This window comes from Strix uralensis, chromosome 15 (genome assembly GCF_047716275.1).
Source record: "Strix uralensis isolate ZFMK-TIS-50842 chromosome 15, bStrUra1, whole genome shotgun sequence".
Taxonomy (NCBI): domain Eukaryota; kingdom Metazoa; phylum Chordata; class Aves; order Strigiformes; family Strigidae; genus Strix; species Strix uralensis.
Window position 1 is genome coordinate 11,727,296 of NC_133986.1, and position 19,702 is coordinate 11,746,997.

At 53.7% G+C, this 19,702-nt stretch overlaps 1 protein-coding gene across 6 annotated transcripts in view; it reads left to right on the top strand.

Annotated features, from left to right (window-relative positions):
* Window positions 1-19,702, top strand: part of MYRF (myelin regulatory factor) — a 64,215-nt gene that overhangs the window by 30,978 nt on the left and 13,535 nt on the right. For 5 of the 6 annotated variants that reach the window (XM_074885172.1, XM_074885175.1, XM_074885174.1 and 2 more), the window contains 9 exons: window positions 5,453-5,762; window positions 6,223-6,395; window positions 6,709-6,832; window positions 15,369-15,564; window positions 16,011-16,087; window positions 16,379-16,489; window positions 16,803-16,893; window positions 18,623-18,823; window positions 19,470-19,578. In XM_074885172.1, coding sequence (XP_074741273.1) covers window positions 5,453-5,762; window positions 6,223-6,395; window positions 6,709-6,832; window positions 15,369-15,564; window positions 16,011-16,087; window positions 16,379-16,489; window positions 16,803-16,893; window positions 18,623-18,823; window positions 19,470-19,578 — 1,392 coding nt within the window. The remainder of the gene's footprint in view (window positions 1-5,452; window positions 5,763-6,222; window positions 6,396-6,708; window positions 6,833-15,368; window positions 15,565-16,010; window positions 16,088-16,378; window positions 16,490-16,802; window positions 16,894-18,622; window positions 18,824-19,469; window positions 19,579-19,702) is intronic. The other variant, XM_074885173.1, reaches the window with a different exon arrangement.

Consider the following 19,702-nt stretch of genomic DNA (forward strand, 5'->3'; position numbering starts at 1 on the left):
CAAGGGGGGAGAGCGAGCAAGAGAGGGAACGGGAGAGAAGGCAAGGTGGGAATCCACTTACACGGGGAGAGATCGGCGGTGTGGCTTGTCCCCAGGCAGGGTGGGATGTGGAGCCTGCGAGCCTCCTTGTCCTGCCCTCCACCTCGGGTGAGCGAAAGGCCAGGATTGTGAGCGCGTCCCTGAAATGGAGCCTGGCTCGGGGAGACAGATATGAACCCGCCGTTTAGCAGTAAGTTCCTTCCCAGCCCTTCCCTCCCCTCCAGTGGGGCCAGTGGATCCTGGGGGTCTTCTGCTCCCCCTGCAAAGGGTAGGGAGAGCTGAGTGCCCCCAGGTGCAGGCAGGGTCACTGCCAGGCCCTCCTCACTCCCCCGGGGGAAGCAACCGAGTGTTATTTGGTTCCTCTGGTGACCTTCACTGCTCTTTGGTGGAAGAAACTCCTTGGTGAGGAAGGAAGGTTGCTTCTGGGCTCCCTTCCCCCTCGGCAGCAGCACCCTCTTCCCCAGGCTCCAGCCCAGTCCCCACCAGGAACAGTGCCTGCTCTTTTTTTTTTAAATGGAAGAGGTCAAGAGTTCTGTTTATCTTGCTAAAAAAAATCCCTGGAATTCCTCCTGGCCGTTCCTTAAATATAACAAAGAGGCCGGGTTGCTCACCACAGGGAGAGCTACTTTGACGTGCTGGCAGGAGCACCTCTGCTTGGGGAGGAGAGGAGGCTCCAGAGAGCAAAGCAGCTCCTTCCTCGCAAGGGAGGGATCAGATTCCCAGACCTGGTTTTTCCCTGGAGTTGGGAGTGCAGAGCATGGGTCCTGTGTTTGGCAAATGCATTGACCCCTGTCCCCACTTTGGTTAGGAGCCTGTGGAGACTGCGACGTGCTGCAGACACAGTGAAGAGGCACTGTTGGCTGTGAGGGCGTGTTCTTGGACACCCATGTGTGTCCCTTGAAAGCTGCACAAGGTCTCCCAGCTTGTACCCAAGCTGCCAGTGCCAAGGCTGACCATGCTACAGGGTCAGGATGTTCACTTAAAATGATGCAAAGACCCATTTCTTGCAGTGTTTCGTAGGGGAGGATGCGAGGCTCCTCTCCCAGCCCCGAAGCGGCTGTCCTTCTGCGTGGGTTTGGTCTCTGAGGGTTGTTCTGTGGCTGTTGGAAGTTGTATCCATCAGCCAGGCTGAGCGGTGCCGAAGCTGCCCAGCCGGTTGCGTTGTTGAGCCATGCTAGTCTTTGCTCCAGGTTATGGGTGGAAGTTGAGTGTTTGTCAGGATGACAGGAGCAGAGCTGGGTAAGGGGGATGTCGTGATAAAACAGAGATGCTCTACCCCAGGGATGTCACTGCCAGCCCCGGCCATTGCATGAAAACAAGGCTGCTCCTTGGTCCTGATCCCCAAACTCCCGAGGATGGAGACCTCCCATCCTCCCCGAGCTGTAGTACGTCCCTGAGACACCTCCAGAAGGGCGGCTGGCCCAGGAGAAGGATCCGTGAGCATGGGCAGAGGAATCCAGCTTGATATGTGCTGGAAAAGGGCAATGAGAGATCTTGACAGGTAGCAAAAAGCCTCTGAAGGGAGCAGAATGGGCGAATGGGTGGAAGCAGCCCTGCCCTGGCAGCCTTCAGTAGGAAGGCTCAGCGTAAATACATTTCACTTTTCCAGACCTTGCAACGGGAGGAGTTTTCTGATTCCTGGTCAAGTGCTTTGGCCTCATTAGTCAACCACTGGCTGGTTGTTCGGAGACCAAAGTCCACCCAGCCCAGCGTCTGGCTCAAGGCTGGCTGGTGGCACCTGCTTAGGGGAGCAGCCTGGAAAAGACCCAGCAGATTTCTTCCCTGCTATCCCCCTCCATGTCCCCATAGTCTCTAACAGGCTTGGACAGTCCCTGGATGTGTTTTCTCCCTCCTGCTGGTGCTTGGCATAATCAGATGTCCCCAGCGGGCTGCAAAGAAGTTTTGTCTTGCACTTAAATCACCTGCAGAGTCACTGTCCCTTCCTCCTCCCCAGAGTCAGTCCGTCGTTTCTGCAGGGACCTTGGTGTACGCTGTGGGGACACCTGAACACTCAGGCTGAGGCAGACACACCTCCAGCATTAGGCAAAGGCTGTGAAAACAGATGTGCTTTGGCCTGGCAAAGAAAGGGTGGGTGGAGGCTTCTTTTGTGGGGCTGGGGACCAGGCTGCGAGCTTCCCACAGCCAGGGAAACCCTGCGAAGAGCTCCGGTTCTGAGGCCATGGCTCAGCTGCACGTTTCATCACTGCCTGGGCCTTTCAGTTCCAGTTTCTCGTAGGTGATGTGCTTCAGCTGGGCATCAGCACCTGGCTTGCTACCGGGTTTTGTTGGTGTGTGAGATCCTGGGGAGGTCTCAGGAGGGTAAGCTGATCTTTTTGCTGCTCTTCAAAGGCCGATGCTGTCAATCTCCTTAGCAAGCACAGGCTTTGGGAGTGGTATTGAGATCTGTTTTAATGCTAGGATGGGAGGGAAGGGCTTCCATGCAGGAGAAATGTTGAACTTCCACATGAGGCTTCTGTTACCCACTTCTCCAGGAGATGCCTCAAATTCCCACTCATCTACATCCGGGATGTTCACTCATTTTCCTGGGAAAATTTGTAAATTCTTTCAACTCATATTTTTCTCAGCATTACATCATCAGCGTGTGTTGTTCTGATGAGTTTCTCTCACATGTAAAATATTGAGTATTGAGATTTTTCTGTGCGTGGATTTTCTTGCGCAGGTCTGCTCACACTCTTTGTCAGCTCATTTCTCATGTGTCTTGCACTAAAGTTAGTGATCGTTCTTTTAGTTTTCCTGTATTTCTTCACTGCTTTTCTTCACTTGCGGAATCTAGCTGTGGAAGGTTTTGATTGTGCTAAAGAAGCATGTTCCAGGTGGAAAGTTTCTTCTCTTTACAGTTTCTTTCTCCTCTTCACAGTTTCTGCAGTGAGGGTAGAGAAGCTGACATAAGAGATCATTGCAATTCATCAGACTCAGATCTTTGCCTTCCACTTGCTCATGACACAAGCTCACTCTATTTTAGGCTGCATTAAAACATAAAAATAAGGTGCTGAAATGACTCCAGAGCTGATTAATCTCAGAACGTTTGAATACACACTTAATCCTGTCATTAAGGCTGAGTTCTGATGAGAGTGGTGTTACAACTTCACCGGTGTGGTCACTAGTGGGACCAGTCCTTTGGTGCTGTGGGCAGCGTCAGACAAACACCTGTGTTCAAAGGAGACAGAAATCACATCCTGCTCCATCTGAGGTGAGCGCTGAGCCTGTTCCACGTCTTGCCAGCACACCAACTTTCTCACCAACGCATGTGTTTTTCTTTAGTAAAATTACTCATATTATTTCCTTTGGTCAAATCACTATTTCTAGGAATTCTCAAGGCACGTTGGGTGAAATTCAGCCATGTTGCTTTACTTTACGCACTTTACTTTTTGCTCCTAGCCTCCAAAAATGTTTTGGTTCTAGTTAAAGCCCTCAGCTGAGCACTGGTGTTGCTGTGCATTGGGTTTATGGGTAGCTGGAGATCCAAGCAGCTGCAGAAAGGCAGATGGATTTGCATGCACCTCCACACACCAAGCATTTCTTTTGATGGTGATATAGTCAAATCGACCCTAATCATGGCATGGCTTGAGTATCCAATTCCAAATAGAGGAGGAGAAAGGTAGGATCCCATTTGAATGTCCCTTTTTGTTTATTTAAATTTAGAGATCAAAGTCTCCTTCTGGTTTAAATTAAAAAACAAAACAAAACAAAACAAACAAGTGTCCCCACAGGAATCCCCACCAGTGGTGCTGATGAGCTGGAGGTGTTCAGGTCCTTCAGTTGTCTCTTCTTTTCCCTAGTAGTTCCCATACCTGTGCATGCTCTCGTTGGAGAAGAGCACAGCGATTGTCCTTGCACGGTTGTAGTCAGTGAGAAGCCTTTTTTGGTGCCTCTGGCCCAAGCTGGGTGTGGGCATCCCTGGGACATCTCTGCTGGGACTGTGGAGTGTCCAGGCACCATGCCGAGCTGGGACCCCGAGCTCTCAGCCGAGCAGTGCTCTGTGGGGTCAATCTCACCCTCAGCTTCTCAAGGCTCCCTCAGCAGGTGAGACTCTGGGTTCTGGGCAGGGTGTTGTGGCCCACAGCTACGAGGAGCTCTAGCATCATGAAGTGGATCTTCTTTGCCACAAGAGCATATTGCTGGGCACTTTCCTTGGGCCATGCCCAGAATCAGTAAAATTAGGCAAAGTTCAGGTGCTCTCTCTCCAGCTCTGCATTTCCAGGCTCAGGCTTTGGATCCTGTTGCTGATTGCTGGACCTTTGTCCCCAGCTGTACTTTCTGGTCCATGCAGTTCCTTGGTGCTACAGGAATATTGTAGTTGATGGATTTTCTATTTGAAGGGAAATACAAAACTAAAACAAAAGCTGCCTGGGAATTCCTAAAGTCATGCTTTCATTGCAAAACATCCACACGCGATACCTAGGTTTAGCAAATATCAGGAATGCTTGTGGGAATCTTCCCTGGTGTCCCTCAGCCTGAGGACCTGGTTGCCCTTTGAGTTTTGGTCCTTTGAGCTTCAAGGTGAGCATTTCCTACTTCCTTTGTGCTTACCCTGTCCAGTCTCACTCACCTCTTCTCAGAAGATGAACAGAATCCCAGAATCATCTGCGTTGGAAAAGACCTTGAAGATCATCCAGTCCAAGCATTAACCTCACACTGACTGTTCCCAATTCCACCAGATCCCTCAGCGCTGGGTCAACCCCACTCTTCAACCCCTCCAGGGATGGGGACTCCACCCCTGCCCTGGGCAGCCCATTCTAACGCCCAACAACCCCTTCTGCAAAGAAATACTTCCTAGTAGCCAGTCTAACCCTGCCCTGGCGCAGCTTGAGGCCATTCCCTCTTGTCCTGTCGCTTGTTCTTTGGTTCAGGAGACTCATCCCCCCCTCTCTGCACCCTCCTTTCAGGGAGTTGTAGAGGGCGATGAGGTCTCCCCTCAGCCTCCTCTTCTCCAGACTAAACCCCCCCCAGTTCCCTCAGCCACTCCTCATAAGACATGTGCTCCAGAATGGTACAAGACACGTGGTTTTGCAGTGTTGTGTGCCCCTGTATCAGGTGGCCATCCAGGACCCTGCTGTGTCCTCACTCTGTAAACGCCACTTGGACAGGCTGTGTCTGAAGTTGGCAGCCAAGGCCGCTGACATGAGAAAGGAAGCCCTGTTCTGGTTCTCAGGCTGGGCAACCCTGGCAGTGTCTGAGGCCATTAAGGAACCTGGGAGAACAAATCAACGCAGGGCAAGGTGGCCATTGCAAGGGACATGGGGTGGCCGAGGGGACACGGCCGTGCTGAGGTGAGGCAGAGATGTGGGTTCGTGAAGCTAACCAGGACTGGGACAGTTCAGGGGCAGAGGATTGCTGGACCTGGGCTTAGGACATGCTGGTCTAACAGCTATTCCACTTTATTTCCTTCGAGATCCTCACCTCCTCCGGACCATGACCCCCGAAAACATGTGCCACATGACTCCCCCTTCTCGCCTGGAGCACCCTCCTCCTCCGCCGCCTCCACCTCCACCCCCCCACCTCCAGGGTCCCCCGCCGCCACCCCCTCACCCACACCAGCAGCAGCACAACCCTCACTACCCCGGCCTGCAGCGGGACATGTACATGAAGGCTGAGCCCCTGATGCCGCCGTACAGCATTGGGCAGGGCATGGCTCCTGCCGACCTCCACCACGCCCAGCAGTCGCAGATGCTGCACCAGCTCCTCCAGCAACACGGAGCAGAGTAAGGCCTCAGGGCGCTGGGGCTTTTTGGCGTGATTTGTGTGATTTGGGGAAGCAGTGTGGGATGAGGGGATGGGAGCTGGAAGCTTGCAGAATGCGTAAGCAAAATGAGTGGCTTTAACTGCAAATTAAGGAGCGTGCTCTGGTTCTGGGGAGGCATCGAGGTGGAAATGGCCCAAAGTGTGGGGCAGGGGTTTGCAGTGCACGGCTCCAGAGTTGGGTGGTGGGGACAGATGAGAGGAAAGCAAAAATGTGGCTCTGTGCCCAGGTGGCCCAGAGCTTGATGGTTACAGGGTGGGTGGGCAGAGCCTGGTGGGAGAAGGTGGTGATAGTGCTGAAAGAACCCGTGGCTCCTTGCATGAAGGGTTTGGTTTTTAGGTGAGATCCCAGCTTTTTTCCTGGACACGGCTGTTACCTCTTGCTTCCCTGCTCAGCCTTTGCTTTCCCGCGGGTCTCTGCAGCCTCCCGGTGCACCCTGCCAAGAAGCGGAAACACTCCGAGTCACCCCCCAACACCCTCAATGCACAGATGCTCAACGGGCTGATAAAGCAGGAGCCAGGTATGGGGTCCGTGCCACTCAACCCTGACAGAGTCCAAACGCCTCCCTGGCATCAGCCGGGAGCGCTCTCACCAGGTATGTGGTTTTTGCCCTCCCTATCCCCCTCCCCTTAATATCCCCAGCATGCAAACCCCTGCTGCCAGCCCGGGCACCCCTGGGCGCTGGGGGGAGGGCGCGTGGGCACCGCAGGGTGCCAAATGGGGGGGCTCCCGACCCCGGCTGGGTCCCCAGAAGGGGAGAGCAGGGCGGTGAGTTCGTCCTGGGCCAGATCTCGTGCCCATGGTGGTGCCCTGGCAAGCTTCAAGCAATGCCAGTTGCTTCCTTGTGCTCTTACCCAGCTGGACACTCTGTCAGAGTGACTGAAATTGGTATTTTCCCCTCACTGCAGGCCTGATTCAAGATAACGACAGCTTGAATGGCTCCTACTTGGATCCCAACTACCAGTCTATAAAATGGCAGCCACATCAACAGAACAAGTGGGCAACTCTGTACGATGCCAACTACAAAGAACTGTGAGTAATTCATCCACCTTTGGAGAAAGTCAGATTCGCCTTTTGTGTATCAGTGGCAAGGGACTGGGGTTGGGGGTGTCGTACTCACAAGATGGGACAAGGATTCTCCTGGGTTTCCCCTTGTCCTCTCCTGTCACCTGCTGATTCTGCTTGCTTGCGCTGTGGTGGAGATGCTCTCTCCACCGTACCTTTGCCATTGGGAAAGTGACTTCTCTGCATTACTGCAGGGCTGATGGAGGATTAAGAAATGGGGCTCGCTCTGTAGGAGCCAGCAGAAAGCTGTTGAGCAGCTACTCAGACCTTGCTCTGCCGTGGAGGGTTGCACTGGCAAATACAGTCTTGTCCTGAGCATGGTTTGGGCCAGCAGCACCCTTCCCTCCTGCCCAGGCTTACCAAGCTCCTGGATTTTAAAATAAGTATTAGGATTTCCTAGACAATGCATAGCAGGAATGGCTGGAGGTAATCTAGAGCCACTTGAGCACAGCTTGAGAGCAGCATAGAAAGGAGTGTGAGGAGGAGAGGGCGTGGTTGATGGGCAGAAGGGGGAAAGGAGAAAAAGAAAGGAAGAGGGAGGGGGTTGAGGAAAGCTGGGAAGCCAGGAAGGGCAGCGAGGTGGCAGAGAGGCAAGGGGAGTGCATGGAGAGGAGAACTGGGGTGGCTGAGGCAGATGGGGGAGCAGAGAGCGGCTGGGTGGGAAGGTGGGCTGGGGGGGCTGTGCGGGGCTGGGAGCTGGACGGAGAGCCTGGGGCAGAGGAGGGTGGAGGCAGTGCATGGCCAAGCTGCACAGGGGAAGAGGAGTGATCAGGAGGAAACCGGTCTGGATCCTCCCTGCATTCCTCGGAGGTGACAGAGAGCTGGCAAGCAGCAGGTTGGGTTCCAGGAACCGCTTGTCGAGCAAATGAACCCCCCCATTTCCCCTCCTGCTCTTTCTGCACAGCCAGTGGCTGGTGGGAGTCCTCTTGAGGACATGGAAGAGGGGGTGCTCTGTTATCTGTGATACCAAATAACCCAAGACTATTATCACACCTTGCCTGGATGGTGCTCAGGATGGGAGCCAAGGACCCAGGCGAGGCCAGAGGCAGAGTAGGATCTGTGACGTGCAGGGAAGCTGCTGCTGCAAGCCCCAGCCCTCCTGCACACAGATCTCCCTCTCAGCCAGCCCTAGCCCTTGTACCATCTTCGATGCAGACCTGGTGGTGACTGGGGCACACTCTGGGCTGTTCCCCTGCGGAGAAGGGGCTGTTGCAGTTGGTTACTTCTTTGGTGACATCCTGTCATTTGCAAAGACTGCGTTTGTGGCTGTTTCCCTGACCGCAGCAGGAGAGAGGTAATTTGGGGAGGTGGTTACTTCTGGTTTACTAAACTGTTTCCATAGAGGAAGAAAGTCCCACCTTCAGATGGAATATCAACTACTTCTGGGAACTTATGAGCAGCTCTGAGGTCCAGTCCTGTGGCCCTGCCCCTGCTCTCCACCACCAGTTTCCTTTTCTATAGACTGGACCAGGCCCCAGTTCCCGCTTTCCCGCACTGGACAGTGTTTGCATGCAGCTCCCACCTCCTCAGAGCGCTGCCTGGACATGTCATCTCCATCATTTGGTTTTCAACCAGGGCCTGGGCATCACTGGGCAGTTGTGACGCTGCTATTGCTGTTTTCCTACCTGGCAAAACCACCTTTGGCTTCTGCTGCTGTTCTCGCTTCTCCCAGACTGTTTTTGTGCCAGTACTGTGAGCCTCACTATCTTTGCCCCATGTCAAAGGGCTTCAGAGAAGTGGAAGCACCAGGAGAAGCAAACCCCTCTTCTCTAACTCAAGCAGTGCTTGGTCACAGCCTGCCAGTCGCTGGAGTGGCCTCTCTTCCACCATCGATTTCCTTTCACTGTGTGGCAGAAGCACAAATGCACCTTGTGTAGTCAGCAGGGTCCAAAGAGCCCTGCACATCGTAGGAGCAGACCTTCCGTGTGGCCTTGCTTTTCTCTTTCCCATAATGAGTCCCCCTTTTCCTTCCATCTCACTGTTTACCTGCGCTGGGTAAACGGTTTCTCACCTGAAACGCGTCATGAGTCTCTCAGCTTGTCACGGACCGTTTGCAGGTGTTACAGTCCCTGTTCCAGAGATTTGCCGTGCACCCCAGTATCATAACAGGTAGACTGGCAGAGGCAAACTGCACAAGATTTTCTGCTGGAGTTCTACAACCCGCAGCTTTTAACTTCTGCAAACCCAGCCCTGCTCTACCATGGTCTTTAGATCTGTGCTCGAGATCACTTGCCTAATACCTGCTTTTAGGATTTAGGGTGAAAGCCAGAGCAAACCTACTTCTGTGGCATTTAGGTCATCATCCCGTTGTGTAATGAATAAATTCCTTTTAACTGACTTCATGTAGATTTTAGGAAACCACGTGCAGTTTGTTGTGGTGCTGGATTTGACCAGAATTAAGGGTTAAGGTCCAAGGGTTGATCGATTAATTTTTAGTTACACACCACCTTGGTGGACTCTTCCTCTTTGCGGTGGGTTCGAGGCCAGGTAGCTCTAGGAGAGCCTGTGCAAGCTCAACCTACATCTCTTCCTAAATGGAAGATCACTTAGTTCTCCTGGTGCAGCACTGCACCAGAATAGATCTGTGAGAAACACCAAAAGATCGCTCTCCCCTTCCTTCTTCCATAATGGCATTTGTTAGGTTGACTAATTCATGTTTTAGGAGGTAGGAGTCTTCTGCCTGCCTGCCTTTTGGGCGTACTCAGCAAATGAGCAGGCAGCTGTGTCTCTTCGAGATCCGTGAGTATTTCTGCAATTTAGTTTCCTCTGAGATCATAAAGCGAGGACCAGCCATTCCCGGTCCGTTTTCCACTGGAAGCTGTCCTCTAGTTTCTATGTGCTGTTAGAGTTTCCTGCCCCTAGAGGGAACATATTTTTTTCCCCTGTGATCCAGGTGCCCACAACCTTTTCACAGCCCCAGGAATTTGAATCATCTGAACCATCTGATTTTTCCCACTCTTGTTCTTAAGAAAAGAGACAAGGAAGGTTGGTTTAAGAGGGAGACCATCGGAAGCTGGTCAGGTTCTTACCCCAGCATGGTCCGTGGTTTAACAGCGTTTGCAGGGCAAGTGCTATGCAGCCCCCATGGAGGGGAATCGTCCATCTTTGGTGCCTCAGAGGGAGCCAGTCCAGTGATTCCTGCTGCACAGGAGAGACCCAGCTCTGCTTCTGCATCTAGGAGTGACGCTTTCTCTTGGGCTAGTGGAGTAATTGCTTTGTCAGTACTTTATTTAATATTTTTTTGAACCTATACAGGATAGTTTATGCTGGTGCCTGTGGATTTACGTAATGTTCTGTGCTAAGTATAATCTTAAAGGGCAAAAAATACAATTAAATGATATTCCATGTTCTCCTCCTCTTGCACATTCAAAATTAGGTCCCTTAGTATAGAATCATAGAATCGCTTAGGTGAGAAAAGACCGTTAAGATCATCAAGTCCATTAGTAACCATCGCTGAAAGTTTTTTTGTTCCTCAGAATAGTTTCCTGCTATGGTTTGTGAGGATCAAGAGCCCTGTGAGAATTTGTTCCAGCTTGTATCAGCACTGTTCAAGCCCATTTAACAGCTCTCTCTTCTTATGCAGTGAGTGTAGCTGTCACATCAGATCATATTTGTATCTTGTGTCTGTGAATATGTGGAAAATTTCATCTTTGTTCAGGCATTTTCCTGACAGAAAGCTAGAGTCAGGGCCCTTCAACCATTTCTCTTTTTCTGCTGTTCTGGGCTAGATCTTGGAGCCAGGATCCTTCTCGGCCATTGCCGTGGCTTGATGAGATGAGGACAGAAGAGGGGGGGTCTGAACTTATTCTGTAGTTCCTAAGTAGATTTTTCTGCCTTCTTAGAGACTTGTACAGTGAATTTTGTTGTGTGAATGGCAACAGATTCCCTGTCCCCAGGCAGGCGTGGAGAAGTGGAGCAGCCCTCTGCAAGGAGAAGAGCAAAGGGGAGCTGGGCTCCCACAAACCACACAGGTTTAGTTTTGACACAGACTTCCTAGAAGTAGGCTGGATTAAGGAAATGGAGGAAAGGAAGGAAGGATTGCTGCATGGATTTGAGTGGAGGTGCCTGGAAATCTGTGTCTTGGCTTGCTGGGCTTGTGTCTCAGGCTTTGCTTATGTGGGTTGAGGAATCTCTGTTGGTCGAGAGAGACCGAAGTCTCTGGATTAGTTTTATTGATAATATGTTTCTTTTTGGCCTTTTGCACTGGTTTTGTGGTTTCAGACTCACTGAACCTTCAAAAGGGTTAGCTGGTTTCCAGCAGCGGTGCCGAAGAGGCCTGGAACCAGGCAGCTCACTAATTTACTCCTGGGAGCAGGAGTAATTCATCTCCCTGACAGCATGCTCTGATAAATGCCAGCAGGCTCCCTCCTCCCTCTCCCCGTTTGTGTACAGTTTGAGGTAAGGCAGCTGACGAAGGGCAGTGCAGTGCTCCACAGAAACGTTTCCACGCTGAGGCCAGAGCCTCTCTGCTCTGACCCGTGGAACTGGGCTGGGGCCATTCTCTTCCCAGCAAGCAAACTGGTGCTCTCCCCTGAAGCTCAGGTCTGCGGGCTGAGCCGGAGCTTTCAGGCTTCGACTCCTTGGTTGGAAGAAACGTCTTTAAAATCAGCACCAAACCTGACCTTGCTGCAAATCCTCAACCTCACCGCGGGGACAGAGACCAGTGTGACGTGGTCCAGTCCTCCTGGGTGCGTTTTGGCTTTGGTGACTTGGTGTGTTGGCCAGTTTGGCTAATCCCATGGTGGTGGATCGCTGAGGTCTCAGTCTCTCATGCTGCGAGTGTATCTCGGGCAGCTGAAGGGACCACAGACAGTGCTGAGCTGTGGACATGCTGGTGGAGTTGTGTCAGTCTAACATGGACTGGGTGAGACGGCGGCATCGTGCTGCTCGACTTGGAGGTTCCTCCATCCTGGTGTTTGTATCCTGGAAGAGAAACAAAGCAGGGACTGTGTGGAAGTAGTGAGTGGCTCTTGAATTAGGGTTCTCCAGACATTGTGTCTTAGGAGTGGTTGAGATATTGGGGAACCTAGAAGGAAGGAGAGAAGTGGGGGAGATTTTTCTTCCAGAGAGGAAGCAGTAAAGGCATGTGAGCATCCTGACAATCCTGCTCTCATCCACAGATCCCAGTACAGTTCCATTTTCATCAGAGACACATTTCTCCTTGCAGTGACTTTCCCTTTGTGCTTTAATGTGGAGGGTGAGGGCGCTCCCTGCTCCCCTAAGCGTGGATGCCAGACATGGCTATGGAGAGTTTGTAACCTCTCACCCTCACTCAGATTGAGAGAAACCTCCCCTCCTCTGATCCTGGCCTTCTAAGTCCTGCCTTAGTCTGCTTTTGTCAGGGGGGGCGTTTTTGGTTAAAATAATCCATTTGACCCCAGACCTTTTATTCCTGACACTTTGCCCCCTGACCCCTACACTCTCCTTGGGAAAAGTCAGCAGGGTTTTGGCTGCCCCCAGGGCCATTGTCGGTGGCTGGTGTCATTCCTAATCCCAGGAACTGCTTCTGCCTCGGGGTCTCCTGCCCTTCCTTCTCCTATCACCCCATCATGGCCGCCTGGGTCTGGGCAGGGTGGTGGTGACTCCAAGGTCCCTGTGGGTTAAGATGAAGGGGAGGATGATTTTTGTTTTATAAGTGTCACCACAGTCCTTATAATGCCACAGGAGGTGATGTCCTCGCACCACATGGCAGTGGGGGAGTGGGTTTGCTGCTTCCAGGTGGGATTTACGTGAGAGTGAAAAAACACTGGAATAGGAGATGCGGGGGGGTACCCCACCCTGCAGTGGGAGTAATCTGAGAGCAGCTCCTTGGTTCTGAAGACAGAGGGCTGGGGAGATCCTTGGCCTCTCTCTGATACCTGGAAAGCAGCTCCTTGCCTCCAACCTGCCCCAGCGCAGGGATCCTGCTTTGGGGGATGCACCAGCCACAGCTATCAGGGAAAACTCAGAGAAAAGGAGACTCTGGAAGGACCAGGCATTTCTAGAAGACAGAGGGGGAGCCTGACTCTCTCCCCTCTATCAGCACATGTTTAGCAGCCATCAGTTTGAGTGACATTAACCAGAGCATGTTCTGGAAGCACCCATGCTTTGGAAATGTGGTCAGACCCTCCCTCTCCTCAGCTTTCTCTGTTAAAAACCAGTGGGGCGAGTGGTGAACGCTTGAGGGTCCTGGGCAGACAGAGACAGACGTGGGTCTTGGTGAAAACATCAGGGAATAGCTCTGCCACCCCCAGGGTGAGCACAGAGGGTGCTCAGGCCAGCCCAAGCCACAGCTCCCCATCAAGAAGAGCCAGACGGAGAATTTGGGTCTGAGGCTGGGAGGAGGGCGAGAGCATAGGGGAATTCTTCTCATGCTTCTGGGCTAAGGTAGTGCTCTGTTCCCACCGTCTGGTTTGTGTTCGGGGCACGGCACAGCAGCCCCTGGTCCCTTGGGTGCAAGAAATGCATAAATTGCTCTTGGCCAGCCCAGCATTATTCATGGCTGCCTGGAAACACCCGCAGGTTTCATCCACGTTAACCCCTCACATGTGTGTGTGGGGAGAATGGCTTTCTTCCCAGAAGGAAGGAAGGGACACCAGGGAAACAAGAGTGACCTGTCTGTATCTCCTGCTTCCCAGAGCCTGCTGAGGTCTGGCTCGTCCATCGCCGTCAGTCTGTCCACCTCCCCTCCCCTTGCTCTGGGCAGTACCAGTCTGGCTGCCTGTATTAAGAATTGGAGGTGGAAGTCAGAAGTAGTTTGCTTTTGTGGAAGAGTGCTCCATAATTTTTAAGCCTGATGTCAAAAGCTAGGCTGAGCTCCCCTTTACCTCATCCATAGCTCTTTAATTAAAAACAATGAGATTTTGGTGTTCTGCTAGAACTGCTTGATGGGGCGGGCGGGATGAGAGGCATCTCCATCCCCCCTTCGTCGGGCAGGCAGCACCCCGGGGGCCCACCAGCCCAGATCTGGGTTTTTGGATGGTGAGAGAAAGGGGACTTGCTGCAAAGGCCACATATTTCCCTTGTTCCCATGGTAACCAGCCCATTAAGGAGATGTAGATTAAACCTCCCCAGCTGGTGTGTGTTCATCGGGCAGCCAGGCCCCCCTCCTCCGCCTCCTCCTCCTCCTCGTCCTCCTCCTCCTCGTCCTCCTCCTCCTCTGGACCTGCCCACTGGGAGCTGGAAGCTTTTCATGGCAGCCGGAGCAGGTGGTTGTGATTTCGGCAGGAATCCGGCACGCAGGCGGTACCGCCTGGTAGCAGGGCCAGCGCAGGTGACGTCGGGAATGTGACCAGTGAAGCAAGCAGAGGTGTCGGACCACCCCAGGGTCAGCCTGAGCTGCTTCTCCAAGCAAGCAGCATTCAGGGGTCTGCTCCAGGCTTTGGGCAGGCTCTGGAATTTGGTATCTCTGGTGTGTGTTGAGCCAGGGCTAAGCAGCTGCACTTTTTGGGAGCAGCGCTCAGAAAGGGGATGCTGGGCTGTTGTGGCTCAGAATCACAGAATTATCTGGGTTGGAAAAGCCCTTGAAGATCATCCAGTCCAACCATGAACCTCACCCTGACCGTTCTCAACTCCACCAGATCCCTCAGCGCTGGGTCAACCCCACTCTTCAACCCCTCCAGGGATGGGGACTCCACCCCTGCCCTGGGCAGCCCATTCCAACGCCCAACAACCCCTTCTGCAAAGAAATACTTCCTAAGAGCCAGTCTGACCCTGCCCTGGCGCAGCTTGAGGCCATTCCCTCTTGTCCTGTCGCTTGTTCCTTGGTTCAAGAGACTCATCCCCCCCTCTCTGCACCCTCCTTTCAGGGAGTTGTAGAGGGCGATGAGGTCTCCCCTCAGCCTCCTCTTCTCTAGGCTCATATTATACTATGTTTATAGTACAATAGCATATAGAGGGGTGGTTGCCCCAGAATCCTCATCAAATCCCAGGAACCATATTCCTTTCCAGTTGAAGACCCACCTAAAGCAAAGCTTGCAGCTCGCTCCAAGGAGGTATATGGACCTTCCCTGAACTCCCATCCCTGCACAGCAGGATGGGTTCTGTGTGGGCTTAGGCGAGGTGTTGGCTTCGTGTCAGGCAGGGCCTGCCTGTGCCAAGCAGCCCTGTGAGCACCCAAGAGCAGCGTCAGCACACGGGAGGAGGGACAGATCAGAGGCTGTCTCTTTTGCCTCAACACAACCCTCCTTCCCCTCCCACGTGCCTGCTGTGCCTCAGGATTATTTTGTGGCTGTTATGCGTGAGTATAGGTGGCCTTCACAGTCTGTGGTGAGGTGGGACTCTTCACGACACAGTCGCTGTTCATGTGTGGTGGGACATGGAGGTGAACTGTCCCCCCAGCCATTCCCGCCCCGCAGTCAGGTGCTTCACATGCACCCCAGGATGTGGCCATGGACCACACCACGTGGATCCCTCCTTGCCTCTGCCGCTGGGTGCATGGCTTATCTCCTGCCCCCCCCTGCAAGCGTCAGCCTCTCGTGGTGCACACAGGACTCTGCGCTAACACCTGCTGCCTTTTCCACAGCCCAATGCTGACCTACCGCGTAGATGCTGACAAGGGCTTCAACTTCTCAGTGGGTGATGATGCCTTTGTGTGCCAGAAGAAGAATCACTTCCAGGTCACGGTCTACATTGGCATGCTTGGAGATCCCAAGTATGTGAAGACCCCCGAGGGCCTGAAACCCTTAGAGTGCTTCTACCTGAAGCTGCACGGAGTGAAGGCAAGCGGGAGATAAGGGCCAGTAGCCAGCAGGGAGAAGGGGTGCTTGGCAGGCGGCTGGGGTCAGGCAACACCACATCTCATGTGCTAAGTTGTAGGGGAGTGTGTAGGAGAGTGCTGAAGGCCAGAACAAGGCAGATCTTGAAATATGAGTCCTAAGATGGAGTCAATTGCTGCCTGGGTGTCTTCAGGGCTGCCTCTCACTCACGTTTGACTCTGGAGGTTTATAGGCACTTTGGGAAGATCCTTTCACCCTCAACCCCGCCCCTGCCAAGGGAGGCACCCACACTTGGACAACGACCACACTCAAGTTGGGTGTTGCAAGTCGGTTGTACTGAGTCGTAGGAGGGCTGGGCAGACAGCTGGCCCGTGCTGGGGAGAAGGAGGTGGGAAGGGGAAGGTCTCAGCTTTCTGCTCCTTGTCACACGCCCAAATCTTTCTCTCCAGCTAGAGGCCCTGAACCAGTCAATCAATATAGAGCAGTCGCAGTCTGACCGCAGCAAACGGCCCTTCAACCCTGTCACGTGAGTATTGCCTGGGGTATGTTCACGTGGGGAAGTGCTGCTGGGGAATAAAGAGGAGAGGGTGAGGAAAGGGGCTGAGTTGGAGCTCTTAGGATAGTGCTGTGGGTGTCATGCTTTCCAGTTTTCTCCTCTGTTTCCCACAGCAAAGGTTTTCTCTCTTTATATTCCCTGCTCTGCTCTGTGCTCAGCTCATAGACCTGCCTTGGTGGAGCAGGCCAGGAGGTAGCCATTCCCCAGAGAACCTCCTCTCCCAACATCTCCTCACTTGCTCCTCTCTTTTCCCTTCCCCAGGGTCAACCTGCCTCCAGAGCAGGTCACCAAGGTCACCGTGGGGCGGCTGCACTTCAGCGAAACCACGGCCAACAACATGCGGAAGAAAGGCAAACCCAACCCAGACCAGAGGTGAGGAGCTCAGATGCCTTCTTCAAGCCATCCTGGGCGCTCGAGGCCTGTCCCCAGCCTGGGGAGCGTGGCTGGAGGGAGGGGGACATGTCCTGAATTGCCCATCCTTGTCTGTGTGAAGGAAAAGAGGTGTCTGCTGTGGCCACGAGAAGGGTTTCCCCCATTGTTTGAGAGGCTGGGGACAGTCCCTGTGCCCCACAGCACAAAGAGAGGGGTTGTGCCAAGCCCACCGTGACAGATCGGGGCCTCTGCCTCCAGAGGGGAGGCAGACTCAGTGCAGGATGGCACCCTGACCTCTCTCCCCTCTTGGCAGGTATTTCATGCTCGTGGTAGCTTTGCAGGCACACGCCCAGAACCAGAACTACACGCTCGCAGCCCACATCTCTGAGCGCATCATCGTCAGAGTAAGTCCTTCTCTCCTTCCTCAGCCTCTGGAGGTGCCCCACAGCCCTTTGCTGGGCAATCCTCCTACCTCCCTCTGGATTTTTGGTGCTTTCTCCACCCAGCCCTTGCCTACCTTCTCCAAACCATCACTGCTTTGCTTGTAGCTCTACCTGGAGGGGTTCTGGCTCCACATCTGCTTCATCAGAGCAGCCTCAGGGCATGCAAGAACCTGTTACAGGACAGGGAAGGGAGCGAGGGAACAATGTTGTTGAGACTTTGCAGCAGGGACAAGGCCTCCAGGTGCAGGAAGATTGGGGACCCTCCCAGGACAGCACCTTTGGCATGTGCTGAGGCAGCAGTGCTCAAATGCAGAGGAGCAGGAAGAGGTAGACACCATCCTCGGGGCTCTGCGAGAGTGCTCAGCTCCGAGACATGAAGGCAGGGAGTAAAACACAAACAGATGGACCTCAGAGTCTGCAAAAAGTAAGTCCACAGTGAATTATGCAGCCTCTGGGGTGCCCAGCACAGGACTGCAGGGAATTGCAGGCAGCCTGGACTGCCCTGTCTCAACCTGCAAGCGGGACACAGAACCATAGCGGCAGGGCAGAACCCCAGGGTTTGGGACCCAGGAACAACAGCCGTGTCACTTGGTCTCCTCCTGCTGTCCTGTGTGGTTCTGGTCGGGGCTGTTGGAACAGCTCTGGTAGCTGAGATAATAACAGACAGCTCAAGAAAGCAACGGTATTCCTTTAGGGAGAGCAGCAGAGCGGGGATAGCCTTGGTTCTTGCGGAGAGAGGCTTCGACAGGGCCAGCCGATGTGTGCCAAGGCTGTCTCTGCTGTAAGGGCAGGCTGCGCTCTGTTCCCTGGCTCCCTGCCCCTGCCACTTTGCTTTGTGCTGCTGCAAAGCTCTGTCTCACACCTCCATGGCCTCACTTCTGCTGTGCTGGCTCTGCCCTGCCTGTCTGCCCAGCTCCCTGCTGTCCCTCCCCTGAAGCTGGGGCTGCCACTACTCAGCCTCAAGGTCTTCCTCAGGCTGTAATTCAGGGCGCTGCGGGCTGGAGAGGGCACCCGTGCCGGGATCTCGTGACCTGGACTGTTCATCCCTAAAGCCCCCTCCCAGTTCTCAGGGTATTGGGATAAACTGGCTATTAGGAAGTATTTCTTTGCAGAAGGGGTTGTTGGGTGTTGGAATGGGCTGCCCAGGGCAGGGGTGGAGTCCCCATCCCTGGAGGGGTTTAAGAGTGGGGTTGACCCAGCGCTGAGGGATCTGGTGGATTTGAGAACGGTCAGGGTGAGGTTCATGGTTGGACTGGATGATCTTCAAGGTCTTTCCCAACCCAGATGATTCTGGGATTCTGTGAAACACACCCCAGTTTCAGCCAAGATCTTTCCTGTCTCTGCTTCCCTCCTGTGGAGCAAGGACACCCTCGCTCCTGGGTGCTCCTACTTATGCCAAGCCTTGTTTCGCAGCTGTTCTCCCCTCACGCTAATGGGAGGTGCAGTGGGGTGCCTGGCCCTGTCCAGGCCACCGCATCAACTTGGGGCTCTCTGACATCTATCTCTTGCCCATGACCTCTCCTGCTATATGGTCCTTCTGCACCACGCCTGGAGGGAGGGTCTCTGGAGCTCTCCTGCTGTCCTCCCTCCATCCGCATCCCAGAGTGCCTCTTTGCCCAGCAGCACCGCAATGTTTCTCCCCCTGGTTTCGCTGCTGCTTTTCAGTCCCCACTTTCCTGCCTCTCCACAGGCCTCCAACCCCGGCCAGTTTGAGAGCGACAGCGATGTGCTCTGGCAGCGGGCACAGCTCCCTGATACTGTTTTTCACCACGGCCGGGTTGGCATCAACACCGACCGCCCCGATGAAGCCCTCGTGGTCCATGGCAATGTGAAGGTCATGGGTTCACTGATGCACCCCTCAGACGTCCGAGTGAAGGAGGACATCCAGGAGGTAAGAGCCCGGCAAACCAGGGTAGGTTTGGGGTGATCAGGGATCTGAGGAGGCACTGCAGGAAGCATCAGTGTCCTTGCGAGCCTGTTTCAGCTGCTGATTTTGATTTAATCCTTATGGGCAACCTGAGCTCTTGTTGAGCAGATGGGAAGTGCTGTAGAAGTCTGTCTGTCCCATACGCAGCCTGTACACTGTGTCTTAGGGAATATTGACTCTTCCAGAACTAGCAAACGCAGAAGTTACAAACCTGGAAGTAGATGAGTATATCAGATAGCATGCTGGGGTTTGCCAGAGCCTGGGTGAGAGGCTCAGCTCTGCTCTGAAGGACTATCAGCTGGATGTGCCTGTCTAGAAAAGCTGGGTAGAGCCATGTCTCATATTCACGAGAACTGCCCTGAGCCTGGTTGTGCAACGGGACTCAGTCTCCTCCTGGCTTCCCTACCCCTTGTCTGGTGATGATAACTGGAGATTAACCCCCGTGTAAATGCTGTTTGTCCTAATGTCTGGCCTGAGCAGGGTTCAGAGCTGCCCCGTGCTGTCTCACAAAGACATTACCGTGAGCCATAGTGGGTTTTGCTGCTCGGACTCAGAGTTCTGAGAACTGAAGAAGCAACACCCCACTTAGGAGTTACGTGTTTTCTCCCAGGTGGACACCACAGAGCAGCTGAAGAGGATCTCCCGTATGCGGCTAGTACACTACAACTACAAGCCCGAGTTTGCAGCCACAGTGGGCATTGACAACACCTCTGAGACAGGTACGGGCCCTGTGTCACACCCCGCTGCCCTGCTTGTGTCGTGATGCTCCCCAACCCACAGCACCACTTTGTTCCCAGTGCCGAGCAGCACAGCTTTGCCCTGGGGTGGGCATGGGGTGGGAGA